Source organism: Girardinichthys multiradiatus, chromosome 17 (genome assembly GCF_021462225.1).
Source record: "Girardinichthys multiradiatus isolate DD_20200921_A chromosome 17, DD_fGirMul_XY1, whole genome shotgun sequence".
Lineage (NCBI taxonomy): Eukaryota > Metazoa > Chordata > Actinopteri > Cyprinodontiformes > Goodeidae > Girardinichthys > Girardinichthys multiradiatus.
The window spans coordinates 15,044,630-15,069,238 of record NC_061809.1 but is presented as its reverse complement, the minus strand read 5'-3'; the positions used below and the strand labels follow the sequence as shown (position 1 = coordinate 15,069,238).

Below are 24,609 nucleotides of genomic sequence, written 5' to 3'. Positions count from 1 at the left end.
CCCCCAGCCAGTTAGTCCCTTCCTCTCATGATTACAATCACTCCTCATTTTTGTGTATCCCCAAGGTTGCTCAGCTGCGTGTAGAGATCGTCATCTCAAAGTCAAGCCCCTCTAATTAGTGCAAGCTGCTTCCACTGGGAATGTCCATCTTGTGTCTCCCCAGGAGTTATTATCTGGCAGTGAACACAATTACTTTCTCTGAATGATAAAACACACACACATCCATCTACATTAAAGACAAAAGCTTACAGCTCTTTTATCTCACCTTACTTTCAATGTAGGTGTAATGGTTTCACTCAGAACTGATAAACAATTGACAATTTATTATCTACCAAAAGGATGTTGAATATAAAAATCTTTGATGAGATGTAACGGGAAGATGTTTTCAAGAGCATGCATCTTTGATCAATTTCCCCAAGTTAAAGATTAAAGGTTTTCTTAAACCCGTAGTACATTATTTTGTGTTCTTGCTGTGAAGGCAATTTCATAAACACTGCTTTTGCTTGTTTACGCCATAAAACCCAAATTCAGCTTGGAGCCAGTTGGCTTCCAAAGTCTTTTGGCACCCAACAATGTGCAGAAGCAGTAGATCCACTTTGAGTCTCTCCCTGATTTGGAAAGTTTTCACTTCATCTCTGAGAGCAGGGAAAGTTAAAGTGTTGTGAAAACAAATTTGACCCCGTACAGATTCCTTCTATTTTGCTTTAGTGTTTTAGAACACATTATTTTTTTTCAATGATGACCTGCGTAAATACAAAAAGCAGTCTTCAAATTATTTATTTAAAAGAAAAAATGCTATGAAACCAACCTTGCACTGTGAGAAGTTCATCCCTCAGGTTAAATAATGAACTAACTGGGAATATTTCAATTTCAGAAGCCATACTCATGTCTGATTACTGTCAGACCTGTAGAATCAAGAAGTCTCTTTAATAAAGAATATCCCGTGAAACAATCTCTATTTCCTTCTCTATTTTTCAAAATATGTATCTGCTTGGTTAATTTATTGAACACACACAAAACGCTGGAAGGGTTTTTTTGGTTGTGTTTGCTAAGAGTTTAGGGTCAGATTTGATATTGTTCATCTCATTTGCTTTTCAATGCACAGACATCTGTCAAGCGCATATGGATTTTAGTCACACTGCAATGAGTCAGCATCACTAGGAAAGAAAATTTCTAACCCACAAACAAAAGACTGGTGACAAAGCTAGAAATTCCAAGACTTTTAGCAGATTCAAGGCAAAAGTTACCAGCTGTAACCTATCATTTACATCCCCTTTGGTTATCTGCATGTTGCAATTTTTACAAATTTTTTGCAATAACCTTTTTACTTACAAGTGACCTACATTCTGTGCAGAGCCTAAACAAAGCACAGTGAATTGGACGAGTTATGTCCAGTGCTATTTTTCTTATATTATGCTGAATTGGAATTTGCAAGTTAGATTAGCTTGGTCGAAATACAGCTCGAGAGCAATCCGCATTCTAAAAAACCACAAATTGACGCATTCCTTTACTGTGCTCCATCATGTGGCTAACTGAAAGATGAACCGACATGAATTGAGAGCAACTTCAACTTTTTCTGTAAAGACCTTATTCCAAATTGTATCAAATTAATCTTTCCTCAAAATTCTACACACAATACCCCTATATACTACAATGTGAAAAAAAAGTTTATTTGAAATTGTTGCAAATTTGTTACAAATAGAAAACTAAGAAATCACATTAACATAAGTATTCACAACTTTTGCTTAATACTTTGTTGACCCACCTTTGGCAGCTATTACAGCCTTAAGTCTTTTTGAATATGATGCCACAAGCTTAGTTCACCTATCTTTAGGCAGTTTCACCTGTTGTTCTTTGCAGTACATGTGAAGCTCCATCAGGTTGGACGAAAGGCATCCAACGCACAGCCATTTTCAGATCTCTGGTGATGATTGGTGCATTTTTTCCTCCAAACATAATGTCTGACATTTACACCAACGAGTTTGATCTCTGTCATCTGACCAGATAATTTTGTTTCTCATGGTCAGAGTCCTTCAGGTGGCTTTTGGCAAACTCCAGATGGGCTGCCATGTTCCTTTTATTAGGGAGTGGCTTTCATGTATGCTTCCCCAGATTTGTGCCTCAAAACAATCCTGTCCAGGAGGTCTGCAGACACTTACTCTGACTTCATGCTTTTTGTTTGTGCTCTGACATTCACTGTCAACTGTGGGACCTTAGAGTTTCATGGCAAAGGCTGTGAATACCTATGTTAATGTGATTTCTTAGTTTTCCATTTATAATAAATTTGCAACAATGTCACACAAACCTCTTTTACATTGTCATAATGGGGTTTGTACTTATTTTGTTTTGAAGGCATTGAAAGACCTTTGCATAGGGTTTTTTTACATTAAACATTTGTCTGACGGTCATGGGAAAAAGAAAGTTCAATGTGTACAATTTAGTAATGTGTAGAGGCAGCTTTAGCAGCAATGACTTAAAATCACTCATTTTATGTATGACTTTCTGATTCTCTCACAGTGAGATACATGTTTGCTCACTCTTCTGGAGAAGGTTGATTCAGTCAATTGAAGTTTAAAGCTGTTTCTTTATGCACCACAATTTTTTAGACTCAAAGCCCAGACTGAGGTCTAGACTCTGACTGGGCCATTACAACACTGAGTTGTTCTTTCACCCACCCAGATTTTTGTCCTGTTTCAACTCAAACTTTAGCCCTATTTTAGCTGCATGACAAATGGCTCCAGATTTGAATCTATAAGTCTTTAATATACAGATTAGTTTATTGTCCATCAATTGGAAGGCATCCTGGTCTTGTTGCTACAACACAAGCCCAAATCTGATCTTTTGGAATGTGACTCCAGTGGGAACGACCAAGGCGCATTAGATGTGACTTTGACAGCACTTTCCATCGCATTCGTCACAATTTTGGGCCACCCAGCAGATAACGGTAGCAGTTAGCAAAACAGACGGGGGGCTAGAATAGTACTGCACAGTGGAGAGACAGCAAGACATTAGAGCTTGTTAATAAACAGAGATAAAACTTTATTCAAGCCTAATTGAAAGGTTCATAAGAACCGTTTGGATGTGGGAAGTATTTTGTATTGTAAAATTTGTACACAATTCTTCAAACAGAGAACTTTAAAATGCTATCGCGGTAACTGAGCATGTGATGATCTGCCCCTGCTGCAGTCCGATACACTGGATTGCAAGTCTTCTGCCTGTGAAATTGAGAGGAGAGGTGTGACAGCCAATAAGCTGCGTGCTTGATGTAAGCACATAGCTACTCAAAGCACATGCTATTTGAAAAAGAATGTGTTTCTTCAAGACAGACCAAGCTCAACACATCGCCAAGAACTGAACCGCAGCTGGTACAGTGCTTCGCTGTGGGAGTAGATGTTCATCAGAACCAATGCTGACACTGGACTCTCTTCAGATTCTGAATCAGACGAAATTGATGATAGCGACTGCATAACTTTGGAGAACATTCCTAATTTCCAGCTGACATTAACCCAAGATGAGGATGATGAAGAACGCTTTGGACTGGTGGCAGAGGAGCTAGAACGTAATCGAGAACGATATCAGAAGCTATTGCCATCACAACATTTGAAGAAGACAGAGACAGCGAAACAGAGAAGATCCGTAACTGACTGTAAATGCTACGGAAGAAGAAAGGAGAATTCTTCACTTGGGACACAGTCCTGTACCCGCAAACTATCTCCAGAGCTCATGTACAACATGCAGATTGATTCTTTAGCAGCAGAAAGGGAGTGGCAGGACATGAGAATCATCTGACATCTTGAAGCAAACGGCGTACAGTAGAAACTTCAGCGATGACAACATCCACGAAGACACCAACGAAAACACACCAGGACAACTTATTTGATTGGAGGCATTGAAGACTGCAGGAATACCTTTTTAGTTCTTTATGGGGTGAGTTTGACGTTTAAAAAAAAAAAAAATACTATGATGTATCATATTGAAAATAAGTCATGTATTTTCAGCGAGGCGGACAAGTTCCCGTAAACCTGACCAGTCAAATATTAAAAGTTGAGAGAAATATTTGGAAACTATTGGCCCATAGCTCTATTCATACCTTTATTCTGATCAGACACAAACATTGATCACCAGCCCCAAATTGCTGTCTTATTGTCCCACCTATTGAGTGATTGATTGCTGCAACCTGGAAGACTGGTTGGATTTATTTGTGTTTTAAAATGCCCCATAAAACACTATTTGAAAAGTGCCTTTAAAAAACAAGAAGAGCAATTTAAAAGAGCAGGAATAACAATGCATCAACATGTTAAAATTCAGACCAAGTGTCAGTCATGAAGCAATTTGCAGACACAAATAACATGCAGAAATAAATTGTTGTAATTTTTTGGACAGTTGAAAGATGTTTGTTAAATTCAGACAAATACTGTAATGCAGTGCTGTAAATTATCTTTACAAAGTGCTGCAAGTTCAATGACAGTTTCGTAAGTTGCATTGAGCTTCTGTTGACAAACATTGTTGGGGGAGGTTTTGCAGCAAGCTATTCAAAGTTATTCAAATTAACAGCTTTTGTTAACTTCCAGGGTGATTCTAACAAAACTTTGAAGCCTGTTTTCTCCTTAAAGTACTTTGGAGAGTGTCAACACAACAAGTTTGACATCATTGGAAAGCTTAGACTCCACTCTTTCAGGATCTATGAATAGCTCAAAATGACCCCGGGTAGACTTGTTCCTGGTTTTGCCACAGCCTGTCACAAATGTTATGAACTTGTGAACAATCTTTTTCAATGCAGAATGATGGAGTTCCACTTGTTTGGAAATGGCCTGATAGACCTTCTCAGACTCAAGAGTGATTGCAGTTGCTTCTCCAACATCATTGCTGATGTCTTTATATCTTTGTGTTGTGTTAACACACATCTTAATGCTGCAGAGCAGAAAACTGCTAAAACTTTTGCCTTTATGCTAGTAATCACTCTTGCTAATAAGAAGTTCATCGATTGAATTTAGTGAACAGAAACTGGCTGCTACTTACCTAAGGTAAGTAGGTTTTAAATCCGGTACACTTAGTTTTTCCCATGGTTGGATATTTATTGCAGTCATCTGAAAAATCTCTGTAGTTTATCAACGTAGTCAGAACCTTAACTCAGAAGGCACCATCAAACTATGATCCTCGAATGATTTTAGTACAGTTTAATTTAGCATGTACCCTCTTGGATCACTTTCAGAAAAGTTTGTAAGCTTTAAGCTTTCAGTGATTGAAAGTTCAGAGATTCATCTTGGTATTATGTCTCCGACCTTGTGTTTATGGGATGATTTCTCTTTCCTTCAGGCCAGCAATAACAAAAAAACACACTTGAGTATAAACCTGCTGCTGGAATATGAAAGAGCATTCAGTGTCTGCTGGTGAATCACTTTCTGACCCACAGATAGCCAGTGTAGCAACAAACATAGACACACGTACATTCCCACACCAACATATTCCAGCAGTCTTAATCTTGCCTCTAAATCAGAATATTATCCTGTAATCCACACAATACAACAACCTTTCCTGCCTGCTTTCTTGCTCTCCAACTCATCATATTTTATGTATACACCAAGCAGTGCCAAGAAGAGGAACACAGGAAATGAAAAGGAGGTACAGGTGCATCGAGGGAAAAAGAGATTAATAAGAGTGTATTCAAATGAGGAGTCTGATAGCACTTGGAAATGAGCAAATGTTTTTCATCCACTTAAAATAAGTCAACAGTTCAGAGAGACACAGTGGGGAAAAAAAGGACCAGGCGCTGTAAATTGACATAATCGACATGGTCAAAAAAAGAAAAACTAATGTAAATAAATTTTGAGGAATGCAACACAACGTGTTAATATGCAGATTAGGAAAATTAAAGTAGGATTATGGTGTTATAATATATCAAGTTAAAATTGAAAACAAGAAAACCTAATTAAACATAAAGTTAATTAAAATGCAATGTCTCCATAAATAAACACTGGAAAAAAATAAACTTTTAAAAATTGTTTAATTGCTTTGTTTTCAAAAACACAAATCAATAGCACTTTTAAGCCTTGTTCTTATAAGGATTTATATATATATATACACATATACACACACACGTGTGTTCACGCATGTGTGTGTGTTTCAAGAGATGTGTGAGGGTCTCTCATATTGGAAAGGCAGTATCTACTTTATTGACATCCTCCAGGCAGCAGAAGTGAATTTGTTTCACTTTATATTTTTGATACAAATGAAAGGCCAAAAAAAAAAAAAAAAGGCCAAGAAAATCTTTACCAATGCAATTCTAAGTCATACTAAAGATTATGCTTTGGAAATTAATGTATTGCCACCTTTTGTTGGAGCATAGGTATTACTGTGTGTTTGACTGGAATCCAACAGACTGTACAGGCAAATGTTGTCAAGAACAAGAAAATATCTGGAGCAATGTAGCTGGGGTGTTGGATCAAAACCCAAGAGCTGAACTCACCATTGAATTTGACTGCACGGATATGGCTGAGCAGCTCCTTCCCATCAATGTTGTTAGCCATGCGTGGGCAGAGGCCTGGGTACCCGTAGCAGAGCTCCCGGTGCATGCGATGCAGAGCGTGTGCCATTGCGTAGACGGCGTCCATCACAAACTGAACCTTCCCTTCTTGCTCATAGCTGGAGTCCCTGCCCACTTTTTCTAAACCTGTGAAAAATGAAGAGATTTTAGTTTAAAGTTAAATATTCATCCTTATTTTATTTCCGCGCCTGTAACAACATTCAAGATGGACATCCCAGCAGAGTTTGCCTCAGAAAAAGTGAAGGAAATGGATGCAAAAAATAAAACTAGAACAAGACAAAAATAAAAGGATGGGTTAGGTGAAAACAGTTTGGAGGAGTAAAGATAGAAAGGGAGATGAAAATGTTTAAGATAGGTTGACCAGGAGACAGGCAGCAGGGCACTCAGACTGATGATGACAAATAACTCCTCTCAGTCCATTCACACCCTGGTAGCAAAGTTAGAGGAGAAAGAACAACATGTTCCTTCTTAACATCATCTGAACTACTGATAATGGCATTTCGGTGTATGAGTGAATGGTCAGAAGATGCCTGGAGGAGACTAAAACACTAATACTCTGGCTCAGGTTGCACAGCTACTTGCCACAAGCAAGGGTTCATACTATGACACTGCATAAGCCTATCTTCTGGCAGCAGCCTAATTAATTACTGAAGAGTAACCTTTGGGTTTATTTGCCTCTAATGAACATTTGCATATTTGCATTTGGTTTTCTTGCCGGTGTGCACACTTGCATTTCACATATGCTCAGTCACACTTGTGTACACACACACACACTCTTGTTTTGCTATATGTAGTGAGGACCATCTGTTGACTCCCATTGACATCCATTGATTTTCAGTCATTTTCAACCCTTTCTATGCCCTAACCCAGACAATAACCCTAAACCTAACTATTACCAGTGCATGCCTAACCCTAACCTTAACTTAAAGTCAATTCACACCTTAGTCCTAAACCTAACCGTTAGCAAAATAGGTCGTGAGGAACAGCAAAATGTCCTCACTTTGGTACAAACAGTCCTCAATTTGATGGTGAAATCGGGAAAATGGTTCTCACTGTGATGCCAAGACAGGAACACACACACACAAACAAACAAATTTAAAATAACCTTCCAGTTGTGATTTATTGAGAGGGATTTATGTGCTGCTTAGCATAATAAGTAAACTAGAAGAGCAGAGTGAAAATAAAACCTCTTTGATGTGTTAACATAAAAATAAGTAACAGAGTGAAACATTCATTTACTACATTTAAGGTTTACTTTATAAAAATGCTCTTGATATGGATGTCCTAATCTAAAGCAGACCTGTATTAACCTTTTTTCTCATCTAAAATTCTTGAAAAAAAAAAAATGTAAATCAATTATGTGAGCACTGTAATGAGCTTTTTATAAAGTTTCAGGGGTCATCATAGCACAGAAACAGCACTGGTCAGTGACTAAAGCCACCCTTGATATTCTCATGATCTCAGTGAATGGACTTGAGTCTATGCTTTCTCATGTTGGATCTCTGTGCTTCATTCAATACAGGTCATTACAATATTCTTTTACAAGGAAACAGCACCAGGGTCAGTTCACAAGTTTACATGGATTTCCACAGTATTTGGAAGAACTGCCTTTTAAAAGGTATGTGCAGCCACCTTGCCACACCTTTTCAGCTTTAAGGTTTTCTAGGGAAGTGCGATCACAGATTTGTGATGGCCACTGTATAACATTTTTTGTGTTGTCCTTAAGATGTGTTGTAACTGATTTGGGTCATTGTCCATTTGGAACAGCCATTTTAACCCAAACATTAACTACCTGACTGATGTATTGAAATATAGCTTCAATATTTCCACAGGTTTCCCCCTTATGACATCTATTTTGCATAGCGCACCAGTCGTTCCTGCAGCAAAGAACTTACATGTTGCTGCCACCCCTTTGCTTCATAGTTTGGATGATGTTCTCAGCCTTGCAATCTTTCCCCTTTTTCATTCCAAACAAAAATAGTTAAGCTTTGAGTGTATTTGCAAACTGTAATGTGGCTTTTTTGTTGCTTTTGGCATAAAGGATTCAACCTCTCTGCGTGGCCTTTCAGCAAATGCCAGTACAGGACTTGTTTCACCGTGGAGAATTACACATTCGTACCAGCTTCAACTAGCATCATCACAAGGTATTTTTGATTTGTTATTTGGTGGATATGCATATTTTGCAGCAAAACAGTCATCTTTGGGAAACATTCAAATGGTGTTTAGACTATACATAAAATTGTTTTAACAGACAAACATGGAACCTTTAGACATCTGGAATTGGTATTCAAGAAATGTTGTCAACTTATCAATAGCAACTTATCAGAGGCTTCTGATTTTGTCAGACAATGTTAAAGTGTATGTGAATATCTTGTTTTAGCTCCACGGCCTCTTTAAGTATGTTCTTACTTGGTAACATCATTGGGATACTCAGCTACATGTATGCATAACGCCTGATGAATCCAATTGGTTAATAAGACCCAAAGAATGCATTGGAGCCATAAATGCCTGGATGACTTAATTTTCTGCTTCCAACCTCAGACAAGGCAAGTTGTCATGTTTAGAGGAGAGCATCTGAAGATGTGACTGGAGTGTTTTGGATTGATTAGATTATATTTTTTCTGGATATGAAGATCTGAAGAAGATCTATTTGTCTTGTAAAGTCCCTTAAGATTACATTTATTGTGAAATGGCAGCAAATAAATATAACTGAGTTTAATTAAACTATTTTAGAAAATTAAAACAGAAGTTAGAGTCTTTGTTGTGATGGTTTTATGGTTATCTTGCTCTCAGGTTCTCTCTTTATATTCACCTCCATATTGTTCTTTCTTCTACTGTGGTTATCTTGCTCATGTTCACTCCTTTCTTATGAGATGCAGCTACCTTTGGGCGACACGGACTAAATCCAAACCTATCTGGGCAGAACTGAATTAACAGGACCAGAGGCACCTTGAAATCAATATGAGCACCTATAAGGAATTAATGAGGTCCTGAAGATGAAATCCAATCCATTTTTATAGGCAGCAGCAGTCTGGTGTTTGGTATTCGCGGCCATATTTGTGTTTGTTCGTGACAGCACTGATGTGAGGAAGCACCGAAAAGACGTAAGTCCTAAGTGTCCCTGGGAGGCAGGGCTGCATGTGTCGGGAATGAAATATATTTTAAGTGTGCGTAGGAGCATGTAGGACAAACTAGAACACTTTGACAGGTATAACATCTCTGACAGTATTTTGTTTTTTTTTCCTGTGTTCTGATTTGATTCTGCACAGCAGGACAGAGAAAACAATTTTTCCCTCAGTGGCACTATATTTCTCATGCCTGTTTGCACTCTAGCACATAGAGGTGCCCAGCCTAACCAAAGTATTTCAGCTTGTCATACCTATTTAGACCCATTGTAATGGACTATATTGACTAAACCAGTTGCTTTCAGGCAGCACATAAGATGAGAATTTTTAAGGTTGATCCACAGGATTATGCTTTAAAATGAAATTAAGAATAATTTGTAATCAAAAGTGTAAACACCCTGTAAAAGTGTCAAATTGTTCTGCTTTAAAAAAGAATACCAACATTCAATGAGACATATGTTCTTTAAATTTCAAGTCAATGCAGAAACAAATCTGATAGGGTTTACCTCAAACTAGTACTTGGTCTAAGCATGCTGACTTAATGTAAGCATTCAGTCCATTGATGCTGATGAACCTGAAGCAGAGCCCATCTGTTAACTGGCTGGATTTTTTGATATGCAAACTTTACCTAGAGCTAAAGGTTACCGACAGATTACAAATAACTGAAGACAGTCAACACCTGGAGAGAATATGGAATAACAGTGACAAGACAAATACTCTAACAAAAGGAGCGAGAGAGACAGACATTCAGAGGTTGCTGATCTTTCCCAAAACATAAAAAAAAATCTAATCCTTTTTTTCAGCAGCGAGAGAGGGGACAGAACTAATCCAGAACACTTATTTGTTATCTGTAGGACATTTAGTTTCTTTGTCCTCATACCTTAATGTGCTTTCCTTTATTTCAGTCAGCGTAAAATATCCAGTGCTGATGTAATGATTTCCATCTCTTCATCAACAATGACTTAATATGTTTACTAAACCACTTAGGACTTTATTTGCTTAAGTTAACTTCATTTAAAATGATCTAAAGCTGTGTCCTTCCAAGATGGTAAAAGTACTGTTGTTCAACAAACCCAATAAGGTCCTGTTGCCATGCCTCACTGAGCACACCACATAGTTGGGCATGCTGATTAGGGCACTTAAGTTTACTCAAGTATTCAATGTTGATTCTACACTGTATGAGTATAAGCCAATCACTCCAAGGCACAGAGTCAGTTCTCAATTTCTTTTCTCGTTGTGAGTCTCTCCAACAGGCCAAATGTCACATTTCTTCCCTACTTAGCATGAAGTAGGTATCAATTGGTAAACTCCCCATATTCATTTCTTGCCTGGAGGACATCATGATCCGAAACCTTCTGAGCTGTTACTAGTGTCTACCTTCTCATCAGTTCAAGTAATGACAGGGCTTCAGCTTGATGGATATATACATCATTCAAGTTGGGAGTTGTAAAAAAACAAACAAAACAAAACTTGCCATTTGCAGGAAATCCTTCTAGACGACGAGGTTTAAAATGTTTTTGGTTTTGTGTGTGAGTGCTTTTTATATTTACTATTCCCTTCATTCTTTATCACAAATCAGCTTTTACATAAAGTTATTTGCAGGTTCATACACCTGTATCAGTAATTTTGGTATGTGTAAAAGTATGTGTACCCTGTACATAGCTCTCAACACATCAGTGGAGAGTTTAACTTGTATTTCAGATGCTGAAATTAGTAAAACTACTTAATTGTAATGTAGTGCAACTCTGCCACTCGGGCTCACACTAAAATTAAATCAAGACAGTGGAAACATGAATAAAAGCATCATGGGAATCAATCAATTTCTCAGTCTAGACCAGGATGAAATTAGTTCTCACTATCAAACCAAAGACTGTGGTGATGTTTGTCTAATGTTCTGCCATAATTATCCATCTAATTAAGCTAATTGGACATAAATGAATAGACACAAGACACTGATTAATGAGTTTTTTCTTGATAACACACATTTTTGTTATGTGTCATTATGGTACTGATGATTTCAAAATACAGTTTAGTACCAAAAACTTGTATGTGGGGTAGCTTAACCCCTCTTAATAATATACAGTGGTCAGTACATAAATGCTTAGTATGAAACAATTTTCAAATACAGTTGGGGAAAAAAATATTAACTGAATGGACACTTAAGTCATAAATAAGTATGGAAACTTGGATTGGCATCAGGTGCTATTTTTTTTTTTTTCAGGACATCCCTAATAAATGCACCACGAGATAAACCCACTACATTTACAGGATCATTTATTTAAAAAATGGTATGTAGTTAAAACCAAGTACAGTTCATGCCATTTGCTTGAACCGGTTCAGCAACAGCAACTTGAATTAAACATCAACTGTAAGTATAACCCCGTAAATCATAGGTGGTAAAACAAAGAGGTATTTTGCTACAGGATTTTGAATCCAGTCTGTTTTCTGATCAGATTTGTAACCTCATTATATAAACCAACTTCTTTTTAAAGCTAGAGGCATCTTTTCTCTGATGTGTACTCTCTATTGTTTCTGTTCAGACTTTGTGCATATTTCCATTCAGACGAGTATCTGAACAAAGTATTGTACTTTGAGACATAGATCAAACTGTCATGTAATAATGAGAATCTCTTTCTGCAGTTCTTATGAGATGTGAAATGACATGATGCATCATTAATCAGCATATCGCAAGAAAATGCAATCCCACTTCGAGACAGCTAAACGACTGTTACTCCTATGAGTTGTGCTAGCTGGGGAAACACTACTGTCTGCATTTCTCTGGGTTGCATCAGGTGCTGAAACTGGAGCAAAGCTGCATGTTTGGGTGAGTGTGAGGAGTTCACTTCAATCCGGCTTTTGTTTGATCTTTAAGAGCACTGTCAGCACTCTGTGAGAGCATCAATTACACACATTACTTTTGCCACTGCACATTCTGTGTGCAGGTGAAAAGGAAAAAACAAAACAAAAGACAGCTTTAAGAAACCTGATAAAAATGTGAACATAAATGAAGGTTAAGATAAAAACATGTGTTTATATGCACCGTGTCTCTTATCCGTTACACTCCAATACATTTTTTAGCCAGCAGCTGCTAAATGAAATTCAGCCTTTCAGCTTTCTGTTAATGACATCAGAGACCACAGGCAGCTTGGCTGGTTGCTTGCTGAGTAAGAGAGGATTTGCTCTACAAAAAAAAAAATCAGCTGGAAACTCCAAGAAGCAGCAGAAGAGATGAAAAGTAGCTTTCATGTCTCATAAAAGTTGTGCAAATCAGAAGCTGCACGAGCTGCAATCATCTCCATATCTGCCTGCAAGACATTTTAAACACTTCGTGGTTGATTATTTGTTCTCGTTGCAATGGAAGGGAAGCCGGGTGCAGCGATTCATTTCTAGATATGTACAAAACTATTGCAGATTTTGGAGAAAAGCCGCAGGCATCGAGAAACCTTGCTATAAACATAATTTCTAGATTAAACTTCTCTTTGAAATTGAGATAACTGTCTGTCCATCTTGACATCTGCTGGTAAATAAATACATTAGTAGCTTTGAAACATTCAGGACCAATGACTTCAAATGGATATTTTAACATAATTTTCAACATTTACATTGCCTTTTGAAACAGCTCTTCAAAAGAGCTCTCAAAATGCCTAACAATTTCCTTTTTTAAGTAATTTACTCTTTTAAATCAGCACTTCAGCACTGCTGCAGAGGTGCTAGGTCTATAACTCTCTGATAAGAACATCAAAATGACTAGAGGTAAAAGCAAAAGAGTTGGAAATGAAGAGCAAATTTGGGGCCTTTATTAACAAATTGAACATTTAAACTACACAGCCTTCCTGAATTTTGTTGTTGCTGATGATGTCCATTCCTGTTTTTAGTCACAGCATACCCATCTTCTAATGGTTACTTCTAGCAGGATAATGCACCATATCACACAAGGCTCAAAACATCTCATAATAAATTCATTGTACTCCAATGGGCACAGCAGTAACCAGAGCCATTAGCACCATGGACATGCAGCCGAAAGCTGCATAATGCTATCATATAAAAATGCATCAAAATGCTTGAAAACTGTTTTGGACACCTTATTGAATCTATGCTATGAAGGCAGTTTTGATGGCAAAAGGGAGTCAAACCTGAGAACGGCAAGGTGTTTCTAATAGAGAGGCTTGTGAGTCTATACATACTGTTTAAGGGCAAGTTAGAATACACGGCATCAACCACTGGTCCTGCACTTCCTCTGCTGTATAATCTGCTAGATTCCTTTGGCTGAACAAGTTGACAGACCCAAAGTATTTTTTCTTATCGTCACACTATAAATATCCAGTACTTACAAGCAGATATACTACTCTGCTGGCTGGAAAAAAAGCTGATCTTTAAGCTACAATGTTGTAACAGGTAACTGCATAAAAGGTAAGCTTATTCCTTATAAACCTCCAAGGCAAGTGGGAAGACACTATGGGCAGACACACACACAAACGCACACACACAACCCCCACAAATGTTTAACTTTTTTTCTGCAAACCTTTAGATCCATAAACTTGTAATTCATAAATACGATGATCCTGTAAAGCTATGGTATTTTTCTCAAAGGCTATCTTCTTGTAAGAACCTTATGTTGAGTCATACAGTGACTGTTATTCCCCAATATTTAATCAATGCTGCCAACAAACTCTCCTGTCGAAAACTACCTGACAAACTCACTACAATATATATCTGTCAAAATGGTTGTCACATGGAAAATGCATCTAACAAATTATTTATTCGTAAATGTTTAAACTGCTACTTTTCTAACTTCTTCTTGCAGCTAGTTGTGCTGTAATGCCAATCCTAGCTTGAAAAATAAAAACAAGAGGATACTTGGTTTTAGTTTTGTTATCTTTATGTCTGACCTTTTCTTTGACAGTGCTACAGTTAACAATATTTTATTAGCATCTTTACCTTTAAAAGTATACTAGATGCTTTTACCATAAAGTAGTACTTCCATTTATTCCTCCCTACTTTTCTTTTTCTTTAAACACCCCAGCAATGGTGTTCTATTCAACATTATTGATATGTTAAATTTCAACTTTGCTCTCACCGTTTTAAAAACTTTAGCACCAAAGCTACTTAGAATGTGTTAGAAAGCAAAACCCCATGGTTTGTCTACCAATGCAGCCAACAAGTAAATATAAATTACTTAGTCCATGAAAAGTATAAAGATTAAAGCGCTGTTTTATCCATAGTTTATTAAAATCCCAATAGGTTTCATTTCCAAAGACTACATCTTTATTCTTGCTCCACTGATGCATATAAGCAACACTTGCACACCTGGAAAACTTGGCTCATACCGTCTGGCTCATTTAACAGAAAGCTCCACTATCACATTGATGCCAGTAAAACCAATAAAAAAGAAAAAAATAACATGCTTTACGACCTTGAAAGCAAAGCCAGTGTTGTATTTAAGACAAACACAAACCAACACATTAAGGCGGTGAGGTAAGACTAATGTAAGACTGCTGAATGCCTAAGTGCTTTGATTGATAGCTTCATGAACCAGTGCCTCAAACATATTTCACACATAGTGATTTATGGGCCCAAAGATGACAGACAGACTAATGATTTAAACATGCTCCTTAATTAAAACTCAATTTGGGATGGATATCCAGTCTTCTCATTCACCTTTCCTGAAAATAAGTCTAGATTTTCTAAACTTCAGGTTTGTTTTCTTTGTTTGCCGAGTCGCTCATATATTGCATGTTTATAAAAACCCAAAGAAAACTTTTAACATATATTCCTGTGAAAACATTTTTGTTCACTTCAAGGTGTCTTATATTTTTGCCTTTTTATCACACCTAAATATATTAGATAATTGAACAAAATTTAATGTCAAAGATAAACTACACGTGGATACATTTGGTTAACTAGCCACACCTAGACATGACAATTCAATAGAACTGGTCTGCCACAACATGAAGCAGGCCAAAATATCTCACAATGCAACACATCATGACCCAAAGCCATTTAAAAGGCTCCAGTAATCCATAGAGAGAGCTAATATCCTCAAATGAAGAAAACATGGAACAGTAGTAAATGTTTCCAGGTGTGGCCAGCCTATTTCAGGAGTGCAGCAAGAATTCATCCAGAAGGTCCAAAAAGAACCCTGAAGAACAATGAAATTGAGCCCTACAGTACTGAAAGCACTGTAGGGCTCAATTACCTCAGTTAAGGTTAAGGCATGGGGACGTTTTACGCCTAAACAACTGCTGACCAAAAATAAGTTAAAAAAAAAGTAAATTTGGGTCTGCAAATTTTTATACCAGGCACAAATCTTACACATCAGTTGAGAAAAAAAACATCATACCAACAGTCAAATGTGGTAGTATTTTGATGATGTTGGGCTGCTTTGTTACTTTAAGAACTGGAAAACTTGTCGCAATTGATGAGAACATAGATTTTGTTCTCTAGAACAAAATCATGAAGGAGAATATCTGACCTTAAGTTCAAGCACATGTAGGTTATGCAGCAGTACAGTGATTCATTAAAAGCACACCAGCAAGCCTACCTTTGGATGGCTGAAAAAAATCGAAATTAAGGTTAAGTGGCCTAGTCAAAGTTCAGATCATGATTAAGATGCTGTGGCACAGTTAATGCTCTAAACCTCTTCAATGTGGCTGAATTAAAACAGTTTAGCAAAAGAAGAATGGTCCAAAATCCATCTAAAGATATGTAAAAATGCAGTTGGTAGTAATTGCAAATGCTGCTAAGAGCAGCACAACATGTGATTATGTTTAGGGAGTAATTACTTTTCAAAATATGTCCAGGTTCTGTTTGATAGCTGTTACCCTCATTTGCATGCAACTGAAAATGTATCAGTGTTTCTCCATTTACCAAAGTTTTTTGAAGGAAATTCTGAAGATGACAAGATGAGGACACACTGCTCCAACACACAAAACTCAAACTACATTTACAATTTATTGTTGTTACAATCCAAAAACATTTTTGTTATTCCATGAAGTGTATTTTCCTTTTGAGCCATTACCTCATACAAGCCCTCACATCACTTTATTTCCATTCCTGTTCTGGTTCAGAGCTAGTTGCAAGGCAAATCTGCTAAGACAGAAATGAACAATCAATAGAGGAGAATAGGAAATGAACATAAGACAGAGGCTGAACTTAATTTGACAAGAGAGCACTGAAGCTGCCAGGGGCTATGTCGATATAATGCTGCAAGTCAAGTCTGAGTGAGAGTTCATTTGTACAAGTGTACTTAAATGTATCTCTTTCCTGTAATTGGTGCAAACATTTAGTCTTTGCAGAATTCAGTCTTAACATTGAATATGGTATCTGAATGTTTCACCAGGAGGCAATACAATGTTTCTGTGGGATAGCTGGTTCAAAACTATTTAACCAAACTATAAATTGAAGACTAACACTTTTTAATGAAAGTGTTATATTAACAACCCTTGATGCTAAACAAATATTTATAGCGGTTTACAATAATTGATGATGTTTAAACTGAATTTATTTCCATTATTATTATTTAATTTCTTCAGTGATTAAAAACATCTAACATGCCAATAATGATTTACATCTTTAAACAGAAATACAATTATTGTGCATTGAAAGGCTAAATCTGCTATGGTATATTCTTAATTTTTTGATGAACATAAATTTTGGTTTTTCATACGCTGTTGGCCATAATAATGCTGCATAAAGTATTCCCTCATCTCATTTCACGTGCACATGAACTTGAATGACATCCCATTCATAATTCAAAGGGTTTAATATGATATCGGCCCACGCATTATAGCTATAACTGATTCAACTCATTGTGAAAGGCTTTTCACAATGTTGAGGACTATGTTTATAAACTCCTAAGGACTATGTTTTTGACCATTCCTAAATAACCACATTTGTGGTGTCAGATGATGTTGGACAAGAAGGCATAGCTCACAGCTTTTTTTTTTTTTGTTTTACTCCCATCTGCATTTCCACTGGACCAACCATTGTAAAAATCAGACAAAAGCATGTAGAAATGGACCCCAGAAGAGGCCCTGGTAGGAAGGCCGAACATTTTGGATAGACTCTGAAAAGAAAAGGTGGAGCTTTTTAGTGGGAAGATGGTAAACGTTTCTCATTGGTCCAATATTCCCAGAAATTTGTCTCAGTCATCACCAGTTTATAATACTCTGGAGAATATACACTGCTCAAAAAAATAAAGGGAACACTCAAATAATGAATGAATGAATGAAATATTCTCATTGAATACTTTGGACTGTACAAAGTTGACTGTGCTGACAAAATCACACAAAAATCATCAATAGAAATCAAATTTATTAACAAATGGAGGCCTGGATTTGGAGTCATACACAAAATTAAAGAGGAAAAATACACTACCGACTGATCCAACTTTGATGTAATGTCCTTAAAACAAGTCAAAATGAGGCTCAGTATTGTGTGGGCCTCTATGTGCCTGTATGACCTCCCTACAACACCTGGGCATGCTCCTGATGAGACGGTGGATGGTCTCCTGAGGGATCTCCTCCCAGACGTGGACTAAAGCATCCACCAACTCCTGGACAGTCTGTGGTGCAACGTGATGTTGGTGGATGGAGCGAGACATGTCCCAGATGGGCTCAACTGGATTCAGGTCTGGGGAACGGGCGGGTCAGTCCATAGCTTCAATGTCTTCATCTTGCAGGAACTGCTGACACACTCCAGCCACATGAGGTCTAGCATTGTTCTGCATTAGGAGGAACCCAGGGCAAACCGCACCAGCATATGGTCTCACAAGGGGTCTGAGAATCTCATCTCGGTACCTAATGGCAGTCAGGCTACCTCTGGCGAGCACATGGAGGGCCATGCAGCCCTCCAAAGAAAAGCCACCCACACCATTACTGACCCACTGCCAAACCGGTCATGCTGAAGGATGTTGCAGGCAGCAGATCGTTCTCCACGGTTTTCATTGGCAAATACCAAGCATCCTGCACAGTGTTGGGCTGTGAGCACAACCCCTATTTGAGGAGGTTGGGCCCTCATACCATCCTCATGGAGTCGGTTTTTAACCGTTTGTACAGACACATGCACATTTGTGGCCTGCTGGAGGTCATTTTGCAGGGCTCTGGCAGTGTTCCTCCTGTTCCTCCTTGCTCAAAGGCGGAGGTAGCAGTCCTGCTGCTGGGTTGTTGCCCTCCTACAGCCTCCTCCACGTCTCCTGGTGTACTGGCCTGTCTCCTGGTAGCACCTCCAGGCTCTGGACACTACGATGACAAACACAGCAAACCTTCTTGCCACAGCTCGCATTGATGTGCCATCCTGGATGAGCTGCACTACCTGAGCCACTTGTGTGAGTTGTAGAGTCCGTCTCATGCTACCACGAGTGTGAAAGCACCACCAACATTCAAAAGTGACCAAAACATCAGCCAGAAAGCATAGGTACTGAGAAGTGGTCTGTGGTCCCCACCTGCAGAACCACTCCTTTACTGAGTGTGTTTTGCTAATCGCCAAAGTTTCCCCCGTTTTCTATTCCATTTGCAAAACAGCATGAGAAATTGATTGTCAATCAGTGTTGCTTCCTAAGAAGACAGTTTGATTTTACAGAAGTTTGATTTACTTGGAGTTATATTGTGTTGTTTAAGTGTTACCTTTATTTTGTTGAGCAGTGTATTTTCAGCATTTCTGTTGTGAGATAAAGATTACAGCACAGCTGCCCAGGATTATTGATCATTAACCAATTTGAAGTTTGAATTAACAAACACAATACACACACATAGGCTTTAATTATTAAACATATATATATATTACTACAAATTCCCTCTAGTTTAAAACTGGTTCTCATTCAGTTTCAGAGTTTAACCACCAGGAATGTATTGCCAGAGAGAATCGTCTGATTCATCACCATATGGAGAGAGGTCTACACTGCATTGGCAATGCACTGTTCAATGCAGCTGTTTTTCCAAGAAAACACACCGCTGAAAGTTATCTATGTACAGTTTCTGAGCTAATCTAAAGGTGATTTAATCCTTCAAAAAGTTTGGCCAGTGTGCATACCCAGGTGATGGATTTTAAACAACCCTGTTCATGGAGGCAATTTTTTCACCTGAGTTCAATGATTAGGATTTGTAAGTAAATACTTATGGTAAGATAGGGTTCTATTTCATCAGTTCAATACATCCACATTGTATATGAGTTTCCCTCTTTAAATTAAATAACTATAATGAATGAACTTTTTAATAAAATTTTTATTTGTTGAGATGCACCTGTATGTAGTCCGATTTGAACAATGCTGTTTATACCTATCAAGTAAAAGACATTACCATTTTGTCCACAACTCCCATTAAAATACCGGGTTTGAAATGATTGTCATGTTTTTTTTTTCATTTATTGTCATGTTTTCTGAAATCAAGGCTACCGTCCAGAATAAGCTTGCTCTCAGACAGAAGCCAGAAACTTTCCTACTTCATAAAGATCGATTTGCTGCAGAACACCACTTTTCACGTATAATATGAGGGCATTGACATATGTGGCTAATATACAATATATTACATTGCTAAATTATTACTGATATATATTAATCCTGATAGTACACTCAGCAAATATAAATTATTCAGTGGTCATTATTCACATTCTGCTGAATCACAGCAGACAATTTAGATTTGCTCTCGAGTTCTATGGGGCTGCATTTAACTTTTCTCATTTAGTTTTATCAGACCATTCCTCCTTCTAGTGGACGGCTTTTTTACGTTAGCATGTGTTTTATCCCACCACTCTTGAGCAAACACATTCTTGTACAGCTTAAATCCAATCAAGGAAGGGATATGGAACGAGAAGAGACAGCACAGACAAAAAGCAGATGACAAAGGTAAGTGGAAGAGGACAAGATGAAAATTGGATTCAGGCATAAAAAAAAAAGAAAAACAAAAGAAGGACGAAAAAGGGAATGTAAATGAAAATAGGAACAAGAAATGAAGAAATAAATCGTATAAGGAAGGTTGATAGAAAAGTTGAGAAGCAGGTTGGAGTGTGGGAGTCTTCCTATGGCACATCAAGGGAGTAGATTTGTTCCATATTACCTTATACAATAAAATGCATGCATTTGTATATATTTATGGAGAATGTGTTAATATATTCTAACACTTGTACCCAAATGAGTTCTGAAATAAAAAGGCACAAATATGCACTTAGACAATCAGAACACATTTTACACAAATGCCTGAATCTTCATGTCTCCTAAACAATGGAAGTAAATGTGATGTAAAAATGTAGGGTAAAATATTGACTGCTGTGTGGATATTTTAGTCTTTTCTGCCGGATGTCTTGTGCTTTTAAGATCATATAGTTTTTACATGACTTGCTATAAATTAACTTGATCAGGAAAGAACAAAGTTTGGATCTTAGTTTCAACGTAACAAAAATGAAGATAAAATGCTTTAGGCAAAAGTACATTTAGTGGTTTTGAATACCTCATTTGGTAGATCTGCAATCCCTTACAAAATAACTTCTACCATTCAAGCTTTTGAAAATGTTGTCAGGTACATCAGTCATACTGGGATTTTGTGCTGGAAGATGACCCTTTACCCCCGTCCCTAGTTTTTGGTAGCGTCTAACAGGTATTTATTCCAGTATTGCCATGCTTTCATTCGGTTAATAAAAAGCATCCCCACAGCATGTTTTTTTTGTTTTTTTTAATCAGAACACATTCTTCCGCATGTTTACCAGGTGCCAAACAGGTCTTTTAGAAAGGTGGAAAAAAACAGTGCTTTGTGAAATGTTCAAAGCTTCGGATTTTGCTTTATAACCTAACCGTAGTTTAAACTGAATCACAACTTTGCCCTGGCCTGGCTAATTTGCTCCTTGGTCTTCATGATACTATTGGTTCACTGGTGTTCTCGAACAAACCTCTAAGGCATTCATAGAAGAGGTGTATTTATACCAAGACTAAGTTACACCACAATTCAGTATTAAGATGAATTTTGAAGGTACATCAGTTGCATATGATTATTTTAGAGGTATCAGTATTGAGGGGGAATGAACAAACAGCGCTCATTTGGAGAGAGATTCCTGTTGCCATATTTATGAAGCCATAGCTAACTTGAACAGATTATTATGAGCCATTAACAGCCTACAATTCAGCATTGTCATTGGCTAATAACCATGTACATCCTTTCACAGTAAAACACGCACATCAGCACATCTCCTGTCAGAGCTGGGGTCTGTAGCTCACATACTGGCTTCCTTTCAGTATTGAGTCCAAGACCAGGAATCAAAGTCAGAACTGCAGTCCTTCGGGGACAAGTCTAACTTTAGTCTGAAGTCTAATATTTGCAACTTAAAAGCGACTTGAGTCAAAGTCTCAAACTCGAATCGCCCTCTTTGTATCCGGTTAATATAAACCCAATGGCAAATCCTTCACTTTTACCTTTTGTAGGAACAGTTTGTTGATTGTACAGTTTTTCAGAAAGATTTGTTAGGAATGCATCAACTCTTTTTTTCTCCAAACATACCTTTTCCTATTGAAACCCAGAATCTGTTTTAATCAACTTTTTATAAATAAAGTTATCAGTCTCCAAACATGTTTCCTTTCCCAACTTGAGGCTCCTCCTTTAAGGCAACTTCATGTAGGTCCTACTGCAACAAAGAAGAGAACTGCAGTGAGCAGGAACTTGGTAAATCCTTCCATATAGAATTATGTTAAGTTTATTGCAATCTAAGCAGTTTCGCCCAAGTTTTTCTCAAAGTCAGAAAGTTCATAGGATCTCAACTCAACATTTACGTTAAAACTAAACTGTCATTTCTTAATTGCATCATGTCTCAAATAGGCCAAAGGAAATAGCTATCTGTCCTCTTAAAGTTTTTATTTTGCTCTGTGTGCATTGTTTGCTTTAATTGCCAAAGACATTGACAGATCTTTGGTGGAGCCTATACTAATTTAAAGATTTAAGTAGGACTTGAACAGGATTTGCCGAGTATCCCCTGCTCTTAACAATGACTGCAAACAAGCTAATTAGGCTCCAATACCTTGGTGGAGAGATCCCAGAGCTGAAGTCTCTACCTCTACCTAAAACGTTAAGCCATTTTTATTTTTATACATTTCCTTGATTGTTAAGAAGTCAAAATAAATGTATAACGGCGTTTGAAAAGTTTAATCTTTCCGTGTTTTAAAGGAGATAGATCAGGTTTTTTGAAGCAATGACTGGATTACTAATGTGCAGCATAGCGTTACCTGTAACACAGGTTAGAGATCTCTCAGTTTGGGGAATCAGGATTGGCTTATGATGAAGATAAAATCAGAAACTTTTCAGATGTAAAGAGCAACCAACTAAAAAATAGTCAAAAACAGTATAACAGCACGATATAATGTTGCATTATTATTATTTTTTTCACATTGTTACACTTTTGTGTGACACAAACATTTTCTCAGCTAAAAAGTAATGTTGCTGGACCTTTTTTGTATGACTGAGTCCCACAACATTTAAGATTTGTAATGCTAGTTAGCTAATACACACTATTTTGTAAAAATTCAGCAGGCTATATAAGTAGGATAGGTGTTTGGTGAACACACTGGATGAATGTGTAGCTAACTTGAGATTTGGTGAAGTCTTAAACTTAAGTATTTAGCAGTACAAATCTAAATAAAAAGACTTGTTGGTCCCCCATTTCTGGCCAGTACAATTTAGCAGAGTCTACACACTTATGTTTATGATGGTAGTACAGAAGAAAGGCACAAAAACTACTAGCTGGTGTGTAGATGCTGTCTAATGAAGGCTTGAGCATTGTACAGCCTTTGGGGCAGATTCAGCCCTTTAAATACCCTCGACCAGCCTGAAAGAAAAGTCAAACATTCCTAAAGTGGCCATCTTGTGCTTGAATCAGAATATGCTGCTTTTTATTTTATTGAAAAAAAAAGGCTTTTACTTTGAAAGTGGAATCTTGTGTTTCCTCTGTAAGCATTTGCATACAGTATGCAAAGAGTATGCAAATGCAGACTCTGATTACTGTGGTAGTAATCAGAGTCTGCACTGGTACACAGAGAGAGAGATGTGTTACACTAAGAAATTTTGAATCATGCTTAAAACAAAAAATACAAAACTATTAATTTACAATCATTAAAAGAGCAAGACTTGGGCGCAGCGCTGATGGTATAGGGGTTAATCGCGCGACCATGTACAGAGGCGGCCGTCCCGGGTTCGAGTCCCGGACCCGGCAACATTTGCCGAATGTCTCCCCCTCTCTCTACCCCTCTTTCCTGTCTGCCTACTGTCAAAAATAAATAAATAAATAAAAGGCCACTACTGCCGAAAAAATATCTTAAAAAAAGAGTAAGACTTGATGTAAGCAATTACAACTTGAATTGAAATGAGCTGATTTATATACAGTGAAACATGAGATATTTTTCATTTTGACAATTGTTTCGCTTAAAGACAGTTGTATATGTTTAGTAATTCTAAGATGTCGTTATGGTGGGTAACATTTTATTGTTTATATTTACTGTTGCCAGAAGAAAATTAGAAATTATATTTACTGTTTATAATGAAAAAAAAAAAAAAACAAACTCTCTGATTTCACTGTATATGTTTAAATCAATGGACTTATTTTTTTATTCTAAAGTCAGACATTTTTCCCAAATCCAAATAAGATATTATTTCAATCCTTTTTTTGTGAAATTAACATATGGTCAAAAATAAAGAGTTTTCATATATTAAAAAACAGAAAACAAGATAATCTTCATTTTAAATCAACACAATGCTATTTTTTCCAACTTCAAAAATCAATAAGTAGTGAAAAAAGCTCTCCACCAGTCTTCACATTGCTGTTTGGTTCAGTTGATCACCGAATGGGTATTTGACTAAATAAAAAGAGGTGTGCTTGCTTTGGAATTAGGAGACCGTGGAATGAAAAAACTGGCATACATCACAGATACTGTTTTCAGAAAAAATATTTCTGTGGTCTCAATTTTGCCAA

At 37.3% G+C, this 24,609-nt stretch overlaps 1 protein-coding gene across 5 annotated transcripts in view; it reads right to left on the bottom strand.

The window, feature by feature from the left end:
• grm8a (glutamate receptor, metabotropic 8a) overlaps positions 1-24,609 on the bottom strand; it is a 391,012-nt gene that overhangs the window by 97,797 nt on the left and 268,606 nt on the right. For all 5 annotated transcript variants that reach the window (XM_047390124.1, XM_047390126.1, XM_047390125.1 and 2 more), the window contains exon 7: positions 6,467-6,670. In XM_047390124.1, coding sequence (XP_047246080.1) covers positions 6,467-6,670 — 204 coding nt within the window. The remainder of the gene's footprint in view (positions 1-6,466; positions 6,671-24,609) is intronic.